The sequence below is a fragment of the Triturus cristatus genome, chromosome 5_1 (assembly GCF_964204655.1).
Source record: "Triturus cristatus chromosome 5_1, aTriCri1.1, whole genome shotgun sequence".
In the NCBI taxonomy this organism is placed as follows: domain Eukaryota; kingdom Metazoa; phylum Chordata; class Amphibia; order Caudata; family Salamandridae; genus Triturus; species Triturus cristatus.
The window spans coordinates 770,211,167-770,223,643 of NC_140587.1; the positions used below are offsets into that span (position 1 = coordinate 770,211,167).

A 12,477-nucleotide genomic window follows, 5' to 3' on the forward strand; every position below is an offset into this window, starting at 1 on the left:
AGTAATCCTTAGGATTTTAAGATGTCTAATGGCAGCTGCATATATGTTTTCCAGTTTCTGAGATCAGCTTAAATGTATTTACTTAAACCATTTCAGCGTGATTACATTTATAGTCCATTTGGTTCTGACATCATACGACACTCTGAATTCCACACTCTTTGAATTAATCAGTATTTTTAAATATTGTTGTTTAATTGAAAGGTACCATGGGCCAGCTGTACAACAGAAAATTGCATGCGCAAACGGGTTTGCGACTTGCAAATAATTTGCGACTCGCAAAATAGCGTTTTGAGACTCGCTATTAATAGCTAATAGCGACTCACAAGCCATGTATGAATGTTTTGCGAATGCAATTGCGGTCGCAAAACACTCGCAATTTACCGCCCTCTTCAATGCAGTCTCAAACGGTATGGGGTTCTCAGGGGATTCCTTCCCCTTTGCAAATACAGAGGAAAATATTTTTAGAGGCAGGCAGTGGTCCCATTGACCACTACCTGCGCTTCAAAAAGGAAATGAAAATGTCTCATTTTTTTTTTTTAATGCATCCCGTTTTCCTTTAAGGAAAATGGGCTGCATTTTTTTTTAAAAAACGCTTTATTGAAAAGCAGTCCCAGACATAGAGGTCTGCTGAGCCCTGCAGGCCACCATCCCTGGGAGAGCCAGCCATTCCCAATGGGGTCGCAAATTGCGAGTGCCTCATTAATATTCATGAGGCTCGCAGTTTGCGACCCCATTGGGAATCGCAATCAGTGTCTCTTACACTGTTGTACATTGTAAATTGCGACTAGCAATTTGCAACTCGCAATCGAGCCCAAATTGCGAGTCGCAATTTACCTTGTTTGTACATCTGGCCCCATATTATTAAATAAGGTCAAGGCAAATCACATTTGTAAAAAAGCAGCAACATTTTCTACGGCTGATCATAGGGTATTTTTAATTGGCAAAACAAGATATATGACCATTGAAAAGACAAGGAGTAATCTGAAATACAAAAGTGATTAAGGTAATACTATAATTTTCGTTAAAGTTAAATAAATTTGAACCGAACTGTTGATAATGATATGTATCGCAAATTGGAAATTTGTTTAATTATTTTAGAAGTGAATGACTTGTTCTTCCACGACTCTTATGCTTCTGTATGGGCTAAAACAATATTACCCATAAATCTACTTGATTTGCTTTTATATGCTGATTTCTGACTATGCTGAATCATCTGCTGTGATCAATATAACATCAGTGTATTTGCATTTATTTTACAACCTCCTGTTTCGGTGATCCTTTTTTGCACTTATGTTTCTCTCTATGTTATACTTTTCGTCTCTAAATAATGATGTCATATTATCTACATACAATTTTGCCTTGATCATTACTTCCTTCATCTTGCTCAACATTATACCTGAAGCCCTTTGTACACACTCAAAGGCACGTATTACATACATACAACAAACAGGCTCCTTCCACAGAATGTAAGAGAACATGCTGTATTTTCATGTATCCTTGCCTAATTAATATGGACTTAGGAGCTCTTAAAGTTGCTGATTTGTTTACTGTCTCTTTTTACCAGTTTCTTTTTACGCTATGTTGTTATTGATCACACAGTAACTGCCGACACTACAGCCACAAACTGTTATGTGCTACAGGTATATTCCGCAACCTATATTTGCGTGGACAAAGGGTCTAAAGTCAGCACCACTGGCAAGCAGTCATTTGATTTTTTACTATTCCTTTCAAGGAGTGCCTCCCGAGGGGTATTATGAGCCCTCTTGCGGGCTCTGTTGACAATCCTTCTGGGATACGCCCGCTGCACCAGCCTCTCGGTCAAGCTTTCAGATTGTTGCAGATAGTCGCATGTGGAAGAGCAATTCCTCCGATATCAAAGGAATTGGCCCACTGGGAGAATATCCCTAAGAGCCCTTGGGTGAAATGATTGATAGTGCAACAATGAATTATTATCCTTCGGCATTTGATGCACACTTGAGGTGAGCCTGTGACAACCATCCTATGTTCAGGACACTACAGACATTTTGAATATCATTGAGGATATGGACTTTTTCTTTGTGGGACATATACACTTAATTTTTTGAGTGTTGTTTTTTGAGTGATCTGACAGACGACTGGCTTTCTCCTAGTGGGCTGCTTTAAATTATTAATCAATTAGGCACAGTGGATTAGGTCGGAGTGCATACAATAGCATCTGAGTGTGGGAAATGATAAGAATATCATCCTATACCAATCCAATATACTTATAAAATGGATACGTTTAACTAACAGTTCCAGGTCTTTGTTGTTTGATATATTCCGCAACCTACCAATGCTATGAAACCAAATTATGCGCTTATGTAACCACACGGTAGGAGTTCCACTTATAACTGATGTACGATGTTATCCGTGATGTCAATAAACACATTTACAAAAGGCACGTATTACTTCCACCAATCTTTAGACAGCAAATGTCACCTCATTGTTGAGGATTATGGGACCCCATTTGAGTGGTATTCAAATTCTTTAACCTGTTTACTATCATAACATTTTTTTTGCATTACTAAAAATATTAACAAATAGACTGATAAACTTCAATATCATGACATGATTTCTTTTAAACAAATAAATATTATCTCTTTCTATCATAGCTACACACAGGCCAACAAGGTACAACTATAGCTGCTTCCAATGGCCTTCACATGCAACTTTCTGTTTTAGTGTAGAGTGGCACTGTATAGAACATTGTACAGAGCAGTGTTGGCTGACAGAGTTCAAGACTAGAGGAGCCCTGGGTCTTTTTATTTTGCAGATTTATACAGTGCGAACTTGACCCAAAGGTATTGGAGCGCTTTACATGAGCACTAGTTACATTAAACAAGGACACATTCATTTTTGGTAGGCACAGGAGATTCAGGGCCAGAAGTATGACTCACCAATTTTTGACTCACAATTTGTGACTTGCAAATTAGGATGTATAACAGTGTCTCAGACACTGTTAGCGATTCCTAATGGGTTCGCAAATTGCATGCCTCATGAATATTAATGAGGCTGTCGCAATTTGCGACCCCAATTAGGAATGGCTGGCTAGCACTCCCAGGGATGTTGGACTACTGGGCTCAGCAGACCTCCATGTCTGGGAAAGCTTTTAAATAAAACAGTCTTTTTTTTTCTTAATGCAGACCATTTTCCTTAAAGGAAAACGGGATGCATTTAAAAAAAGAAAAATGAATCTTTCATTTTTCTAAGGGCAGGCAGTGGTCCCTGGGACCACTGCCTGCTCTTAAAAATATTTTCTCACATACTTGAAGTAGGTGGTAAACTGCGTGTGTTTTGCGGCCGCAAATGCGGTTGCAAAATAATTGTACATGGCATGGTGACTTGCTATTAGGAAGGGACGCCCCTTCCTAATAGCGGGAGTTGCAAAGGCCCCAGCTTACCCAGGTGGCACCGAGAGGTGCTGAGAAAGCCTCTCATTACAGAGGGAAGTGAAACATGGGCAAGATAGCCAGATCAAACTTGAGCCTTGGATGTAGGCATGACATTGATACCTGAGACAGAACTAGAACAGGGTTGATACCCTCTGCAGTAGAAGTAAGATAAATGTTATATGACGGAATAGTCCCTCCTGCCCAGTGGTTAATTTGAAAAACAAAAAGTGCCTGGGCTCTCGTCAGGAGGCATCATCAACCAGCCTTTTTCTCCTGTTAGCGCTGCCTAACACAGAACCAACTACTAACAATGATACCCTACAAGTAGGGAAAGAATGTGGCAGGATGTGGATGTGGCGTAATAGCCAGAGCTGCCAACTTCAGAGCTGGGGAACCAGGTTTGAGTCTCGGCATCAGCTAAAGATCCTGTGATTCTGGGCAAATCACTTAGGGGCAGATTTATGTTTCCTGGCGCATCCCTGCAAATCAGCAGGGATGCGCCAGGAAAGATGCGTCACGCAAGTTTACCCTTGCGCCACCACAGATGCGCCGCATTTACAATGCAACGCATCGTGGCGCAAGGATAAACAGATGCGTGACGCATCTGATGGCGTAAGGGTGGCGCATTGCTGGAGTCGTGTCGCAAGCACGACGCAACTCCAGCAATGTTTAGGGGCTGCCCATACCTTACATGCTGCGTCATGCCTTACGCCTGCTTCAAGCAGGCGCAAGGTTTTGACGCAGCAGGGTCGGAAAAGTGAGTGAGTGAAATCTTGTAGATTTCACTGCGTCACTTTTCCGAGGCTTTTTGGAACGCCCACCCTGCACACATTAAACCTGACGCAGGTTTAATGTGGCGCAGGGCTTTACACCGTGACGCATCTCCATAGATGTGTCACGATGTAAATAGGGCGCAACGTGGCGCAGGGTTTACGCCGCCGCTGCATCACAAAAGTGACGCAACGGCGGTGTAAAAGTGGCGCAAGTCTAACATAAATCTGCCCCACCATCTCCCTGTGCCTCCCAAAAATGAATGTGTCCTTAACTGGTGCTCAAGCGCTGGTGTTGATGATTAAGTGCCGGTGCTGAGCACTGGAAACCACCGGCTCAAATTAAGCACTGTTCCGCCCCCACCTAATTAACGGAGATATGCAGAGACCAGGCGCACCGGTCAAAGAGTGGACATAGACAGAGGCCCAACAAAGATCTTAAGTTAAGAATAAATAGTTTGGTTATTTGACTGTCCCTTTGCACCTATATAGCAAAACAATATATAGTCTAATCCTGCCATTATTGATGATGGAACTGAATACTGTATAGCGGTAACAAATTATCAGACTATGGCAAAGCAGTTGTAAGATGCTTTGAAGCAATAAAATATGCTTTCAAATACTTAAAGGTTGGAGAGGAAAAGATGAAATATAAAGGTGCACAGGGGCTGGGCCAGGGTAAGACGAGCAGAGCCAGCTTGTACGCTGGCAGCCTTTATAGGTCTCCGTTAAACACAGTCTGTCTCTTCTAACATCAATTTTACTGCATCAAAATGCAGACAGCACACATCCACATCAGTGTTCATATGCTTATGCTTAGCAGCAATCAGCCTGAAAGATATGCTTCTACATTCAAGTGACAGGACCTTCCATTACCTCATTCTTGGCAGTCTTCGCTTACAAATGCCAATTAATGTGAAATAGCATTATGGTAACTGAAAAAGTATTGAAGACAAAAAATAGACACTGTAGGAAAATGGGTTGTAAACAAGAGCGAGAGAGAGAACTAGAGAGAAAGAGAGAGAGGGGAGAGAGAGAGAGGTTACAGTCCCGATGCCAGAGGTGACTGAATTCCCACAAATGCTGAACAATCTGCCTTAAATAAGATAAACATGATTGAGGGATGCCAGGATCACACTTAGTGGGTGACTCAAGCATCTCCCCTCATTAAAATGTGCATAGTACGAGTGACAGAAGATCGAAACTGCACAATAAAAAAAACAAAAAAAATGTGAAAGGCCCAATCCGCATTAGATAAAAATAGAATAAGCAAAATGCTGTAGGCAATAAAGGCACGTGATGCCAAGATCAAAATTTACAGAAAAGCTCATTGTAATCAGCCGTGGTTCTCCGCAGCACCACCAGCTTTCCTGTGTCCTGAAGACCATCTGCACAAGCATGACCCAAGCACAGGTGACACGTTCTAACCGTCGTTTCATCCGGCGACAGCTCTGGCTGTTTCCAGAACCTTCTCCACTCACCCACCCGAAAGGGGATCCTCCACACGGCGGAAGCAAGTTTCACCAGCAGGAACTTGACCCTAAACCATAGCGGAGGTCAGTAAGAGTCTATCGCAGCTATACTGAAGAGGTATGATCTTTCTACACATGCTGGGGCTTATTTACAAGCCCCTTGCGCCGCCGGCGCATCACTTTTAATATGGGAAAAAATGACATACCGGCTTCGCAAGGGGCTTGTACATAAACACCTCAGTTCCGAAGGGGCAGGCTTTTGTTCAATAATCATCCAGGCACGAATCCTTCAGAGCAGCACGCTGAGAAGTATTCTTATCCTCGTCTGTACCAAACAGTACTCTGCATACAGTGAGCCTTCACTACTGTACACTACTCCCTCTCTCTAACCTCTTTCCCAGGCAAGCCTAGTTCCTCCCACCAGTGATCAGAGAAACTCTTCGGCTCTCCCTTTCTTTCAGTAAGTGGCTCTGCAAATCACAATTGGGTAATCACTATTTGAATGTATGAAACTCCATGAGTTTCATTTAGCGTTTCCTAATGGGTCGCAAATCGACCTACATCATTATTATTATTGAGGCAGGTCGCAATTTGCGACCCATTAGGCATCACTAAAATCACAGGGATGATGGCCTGCTGGGATCAGCAGACCACCGTGTCTGTGATCGCTTTTGAATAAAGCAATATATTTTTTTTAATGCAGTCCGTTTTCCTTAATGGAAAATAGGTTGCGTTTAAAAAAGAAAAATGAAAAGATACATTTTCATTTTTCAAGAGAAGGCAGTGTTGTGTGGGACCACTGCCAGCTCTCAAAAACTTTTTTTATGAGGAAAAACTACGATGCCAACCTCAAACAGAATTATGCCCTTCTCCAGAAAACCTATCACCGAAAGGTGTGCAGAACAAGAGCGGCATATTACGCCGATGAAATCAACAGTAGCTCTAACACCTCTAAATCTGTTTTTAAAATTCTGAAAGATCTTACGGCGAAAAAAATTGCAATCACTACCACTGTCTCCCCTGACCTCTGCAATAATATGGCTAATTTCTTCACCAATAAGATTAGGAAAATTTATGACACTTTCCCTAAATGTCCGCAACTTTCGGTGACTCTGGATCCTACCAGACCTTCTCTTTCCTCTTTTCCTATTCTTGAGCAAGAGAGCTTTCAAAAAATTTGTAGGAAAATTAAATCTGGTTCCCCGGCGGATCCCTTAAAACCGGAGACTTTCTGCGAAGCCCATGAACTCATTACTGAACACATTCGAGGCACTATTAACCTGTCTCTTTCTACTGCCAGCATTCCTTCCAAATGGAAGCAGGCATGGGTTTCCCCCATCTTAAAAAAACCCACTTTAGATCCCATGCTTCCTGAAAATTTCAGGCCCATCTCCCTGCTTCCCTGGCCAGCCAAAATCATCGAGGCTCACGTCAATAACATTCTGACCAATTTCCTCCTATCCAACAACATTCTGGATGACTCCCAACACGGATTTAGAGCTGGCCACAGCACTGAGACAGCCCTGCTCAGTGTTACAGAGGACCTCCGTACCATTCTCGACAGCGGTGGAACGGCAGCACTGGTCCTGCTGGACCTCAGTGCTGCCTTCGACACGGTGTCGCACGAGGTCCTTCTGACGAGATTGGAGGAAATTGGTATTACAGGGATAGCTTTAGGATGGTTCAGAGACTTTCTCTCCAACAGGTCTTTCAGAGTCTCCACCCCCCCTTACATCTCGAAGGAGCATAACATCGGACAGGGAGTGCCGCAGGGTTCTTCCCTGAGCCCTACCCTGTTCAATGTCTATGTCCGCCCCCTTGCAGAGGTGGCTAGAAGGAGCGGACTGGCATTGGTATCCTACGCTGACGATACCCAGCTGGTGGTGGCTCTCAATGATAACAGTGGTCTGGAGGCTTATCGCTTTAAACAGACACTCACTGACATCACCAACTGGATGACGGCGAATTTTCTCCAACTCAACGCGGGGAAAACAGAGATACTGCTCCTGGGGAAGAATACCGCGTCCTGGGGTGATAGTTGGTGGCCTGATGTCTTGGGCGAACCTCCTAAGCCTAAGGAATGCGTTAAAAATCTGGGAGTCTGGGTTGACTCGGCACTAAGGTTTACGCACCATACTAAAAAGGTGGCGGCCACCTGCTTCGGCATTCTACGTAACCTCAGACCTATTTTGAGGTTCTTCGACTGCCACACCCGCCAGATAATTGTTCAGGCGACCATCCTTTCGAGACTGGATTATGCCAGTTCTCTTTTATTAGGGGCGAACCTTGCCGAAATCTCCAGACTACAAAGAGTCCAGAACGCGGCTGCCAGGGTGCTGGTAGGTCTTCCTCGCCATTCCTCGACGACTGGAGCCTTGAAAAAATTACACTGGCTCCCGGTGGGCAAAAGGATCCAATTTAAGGCACTATGTTTAGCCTTTAAAATCCTTAAAACCGCCTCTCCCCCAATGCTGTGCCCCCTCCTGTCGGAGTACACTCCTAGGAGGTCGCTTCGATCAGAGGGACAACATCTTGCGACCATTCCTCGCATCAGATTGACCAGAGTAGGCGGCCGATCCTTTAGCTTCCTAGCTGCCAAGTTATGGAATAGTCTTCCGGAAACCATCCGTGGCATGCAGGACCTTTTGACCTTTAGAAAGGCTATCAAAACTCACCTTTTTCAATAACTGCTTCTCTCTCTTTGCGTTCCTTTCTCTCTGCTTCAGGTTTTTTCGCAGCGCCGGGACGCCCCTTGGCTGGGGCAGCCGTGCGCGATATAAGTCTTTATAACATAACATAACATAACATGAACATTCACAAAGGGCAAGCGATCCCCTCCCCGTTTGTGAATGGGTTACCACCTACTTGAAGTGAGCCGTAAAATGCAAATGTTTTCGACTGCATTTCGGTCACAAAACATTCCTACATACTGCTGCAATTCTGTATTAGGAAGGGACGCCATAAACACACCACTTCCTAATACCGAATTGGTATGTATTCGCAATTCCAAATTGCGGTTCGGTAACATGTTACTGAATCGCAAATAGCAAATCATACAGACCAAAATGCATCTTACTGCTTGCAAATGACCTGATTCTGCGAATAGGGCATTTGCGACTGGTAAAATGCATGCTATATGTAGCCCTTAGTATTGTGCTTTCCATTTCATAGGGAAATGTGAGTTGGGTGTAGGGAACATTTTTCCCCTCGTTCCTGCATCCTTCTGGACTTTGAAGTCAGGCAGTCTTCCCATATCCGAACTTTGTACAACTGTACCAAACTTAAGCTCGCAATCAGAGCTCCCTTACTAAACTATCCATTTTGACATATCAATTTTGACCATTTAAAAGCAAAAACAATTTTTCATTGGTAAAGCATAGCTCATGAAGCTGTAGCCCTGATGGCAGATCACAACTACTCCTGAGGTAAAATACCAGATTTATATAGTATATGATACCGCAACAATGTGTAGAACACATCAAAAAGATTGAGATTTTCACATACATCTAGGACTTTTAATGAGGTACCAAAAGAAAATATTCTATGTGTTTTGAAGGAAGGTCGTCCACAAACTTCCTTCCGGCTGGTAGATTCAAGTTCTGACTTCAGGCAAGAAATGAAGAGAGCTCAAATGTCAAAACTCACCAGTAGTTAACCCCTTCGCTGCGGCGCGAATTACGCCACGGCGCTGGGGGGTTCGGGGTGAGCGCGGCGCCGCCATGCTCATGACGGAACCACGCCATCATGAGTCACGGGCGAGCTGTGCTCATGACGGCGTGGTTCCGTCACGACTCCGCCCACTCAGTATTTCGCTCGCACAGGCGGGGAATTAGTGCCGCGTGGGCGGAGCGGCCGCAGCATGACGGAACCACGCCGTCATGAGCACACGCCGCCCGTGGCTCATGACGGCGTGGTTCCGTAATGCGCGTGGAAGGGGTTAATGGTTACCTATCCTTGCTCAACTGTAAAAGATCACATACACAGGAAGAATTGTGAGGATGGATTTACTGACATCTGGAACACATGGAACAAGTGGTGTAAGGGGACACCCCAAAAAATCTTGTCAACACAAAACTTCTAACATTGATCGTTTGCAACCCCCTTCTTTTACAATAGCAGTGGATCACAAGGGCCCCCTCTGAACGAATAGTGTCGGGGCCAGTGTGGCCAGTGTTACACTACTTTCCCATATTACTTCTGACAGTATACTCTAAAGGATTTTAACTTTGTACGGAGTACTGTTTCCGTCTATGTTTCAATATTTATATGCCTCTGTTAACAAGGTGGCTCAGTGAGTTAAACCCTCGCCGCTGACATTTGTCTGTGGTCTGCATTTGACAAGCAAGAACCCTGGCATGATCCATTGTGATTGCATTAGTCTATGGTCCATGAAATCCGGAGAATCAAAGTGGGTAATAATAGCACCAGTGACTTACAGGGGGTTAGAGAAGGTTAAATCTGCACTATGACGTGCTACATAATGTTATTATAATGATTATTATTAATATTACTACTACTACACAAAAAGGTGATTCATTTACAACAGCATAAGCAGCAACATCTTTTGTACTTACGTTCACATTCGTTGGCATTGTCAATCGTTGCTGGTTGCCATGCTTTCTGATTATATCCAGGACAGCAGCGGTCACAGGTCTCACCACAGGTGTTATGCTGACATTCACACTGCAATCTAGGCACAGAATGCAGAATCATTATATGTCTGCACTTCAGTTTTGTAATTTATAATCCAGAATGAAGTTTAAAACGTGACACATGGACGAAAAACAATTATTTTGTTTGCATGTGAAATACATTTCTTATAATATATCAAATGTAGTGGGCCAGATGGAAGGTTCCAGTTCAATATTTTGCTGTTGCTCTCTCTGGGCACTATTGAGGTGGCTATTTTACTTTAGTCCTGGCATCACATTGCCTGGAGTGTAGGGTGTAATGGGGGTAGAGAGGCTTCAGGCCCTCTCTTCCATCCCCATCTGCAGCGGCGGCCGGCGCAGGTAAACGTGGTAAGGCGGGGCGGGGTGGGGCGGGTGGGAGTTAGTGAAGTTCGACACACGACGGAATAGGTAAAATTAAATAAATCAATAAAACCTATTTAGTCTGTCGACTCCCCCCCCACCCCGCTCCACCACCCCACCGCGCTGTGACTGCCCATCTGTCTCTTAATGACTGCTACTCTGTGCTATTCACTTGCCACTGCAGTGAAGACAAAGGCCCAGATTTACTAACATTATGCTTTGGGGCTGTGTCCCTTTTCAATGCAGCCGGACATAAAATTTATTTCTTGATTTACTAAGCCATGCATAGCCCAATTTACGTGGGTTTGCATGGCTTATTAAAAAAAATAAGTAATAGCGCTGCCTTGCATTACTTAGCATCTGGGATGCGTTCCATGCCATGGATTTTTGTGAGAAACCCACATTTTCTAAGCATGCCTTTGCTTCAAATAAGTGTGCCTAACTGAGGCTGGCATAACAAGGAGAAATATCTACATTTCTCCTTTTTACTTCTTCTTTCTGCAGCACACATACAAAGAGGAATATGCCTCTAAGGATTGTTTTGTTTGCCGTAAATTACCACTTCCAGCACAAACATAATCCTGCCTGTAATCCAGTCACAATTGCACCATTTGACCCGGTGATTGCCGGTGGAGCCCACCAGCACTCATTTATGAGGACCAGCACTTGTACAGAGTTAGAGAGAGATAAATTCAAAAGGGGAAAAGAAGGAGAAAGAGAAGGGTGGAAACACAGTGACAAAGGGAGAAAGCAGGGAACCTACAAGAATTAGATAAAGGGGGAGGGAGTGCCTGGTGTTAGATGAAAGAGGCATGAGGGGGGATGAAGACCAAGCAGCCTTTGTATTCGGCACCCTGATATTCAATAGTGTCGGCCACGGACTTCTGAGAAAAACTTTGGGCCTGGCACTTATTTGTTTACAACTTAAGCACTGTCTGACAACCCTAACCAGTTCTCATTCAAAGCTGTAGAAACTGGGGCTCACAGTGCTCCACCAGGCATCCAGTTTAGAAGTACTGACCAACATTTTGCCATTCCTTTCGTTGTGACAATAGCTGCAAAGTTTACTAATGTTATTAAATACACAGACATTCTGTGCATCGTTTAAAATGAGAGCTAATATTAAGCAATCTAGACCGCAGTGTCCCATAAATATGCCATTGCATCCTAGTTACATTTGCATACTCAATGTTTGCTGCATCTTTTTGTTTCTAAATTATGTTGTCATTGCTTGGCATATCTTACATTATCCATAAACATTCAGAAATATAACAATTGACTGATGCAAGGTATAACAACAGAAAGTCAGTCATATTCAGTGGCGTAGCTAAGGGGGGCGGTCAGCCCCGGCAGCACTTTTTAGGGGGGGTGGCGGCGAGATCAAGGTAAGTTTTCTTTTTTTTTACTCTCCCTCATCGTCTGTCGCCTCCCACCCCCGCTTATCATCGTCTATCGCCAGCACCCCCGCTCATCATCTGTCGCCAGCACCCCCCCACTCTTACCTGATCCGGCCGTCTCTGGGCGTCAAATTCAGGGATCGCCCTGGGCAGCAAAAGCTCTAGCTACGCCACTGGTCATAATACATTAGACCAGAGATGGTTTCTTTCTATTTTTTTTAGGAATTATGAGTCGGGAAGACAATGACCTTTTTTTAAAATAGAGTCAGGTCCTGACAGAGAGAGCAAGTTGTATATTGCGGAATTTGTGGCTTATGCCGACACAAAGCAGATTTTTACACAAAGTGTGACATTGTAGTTTAATGTCTGGGCTGATTGTCTGATCCTTGTTATCA

General features: G+C 43.9%; 1 protein-coding gene across 1 annotated transcript in view; it reads right to left on the minus strand.

Moving 5' to 3' along the window:
- The window catches only part of LAMA3 (laminin subunit alpha 3), an 881,606-nt gene that overhangs the window by 668,678 nt on the left and 200,451 nt on the right, over nucleotides 1-12,477 (minus strand). Inside the window, exon 7 of the mRNA XM_085605753.1 lies at nucleotides 10,227-10,342. Within this exon, the coding sequence (XP_085461879.1) occupies nucleotides 10,227-10,342 (116 nt within the window). The remainder of the gene's footprint in view (nucleotides 1-10,226; nucleotides 10,343-12,477) is intronic.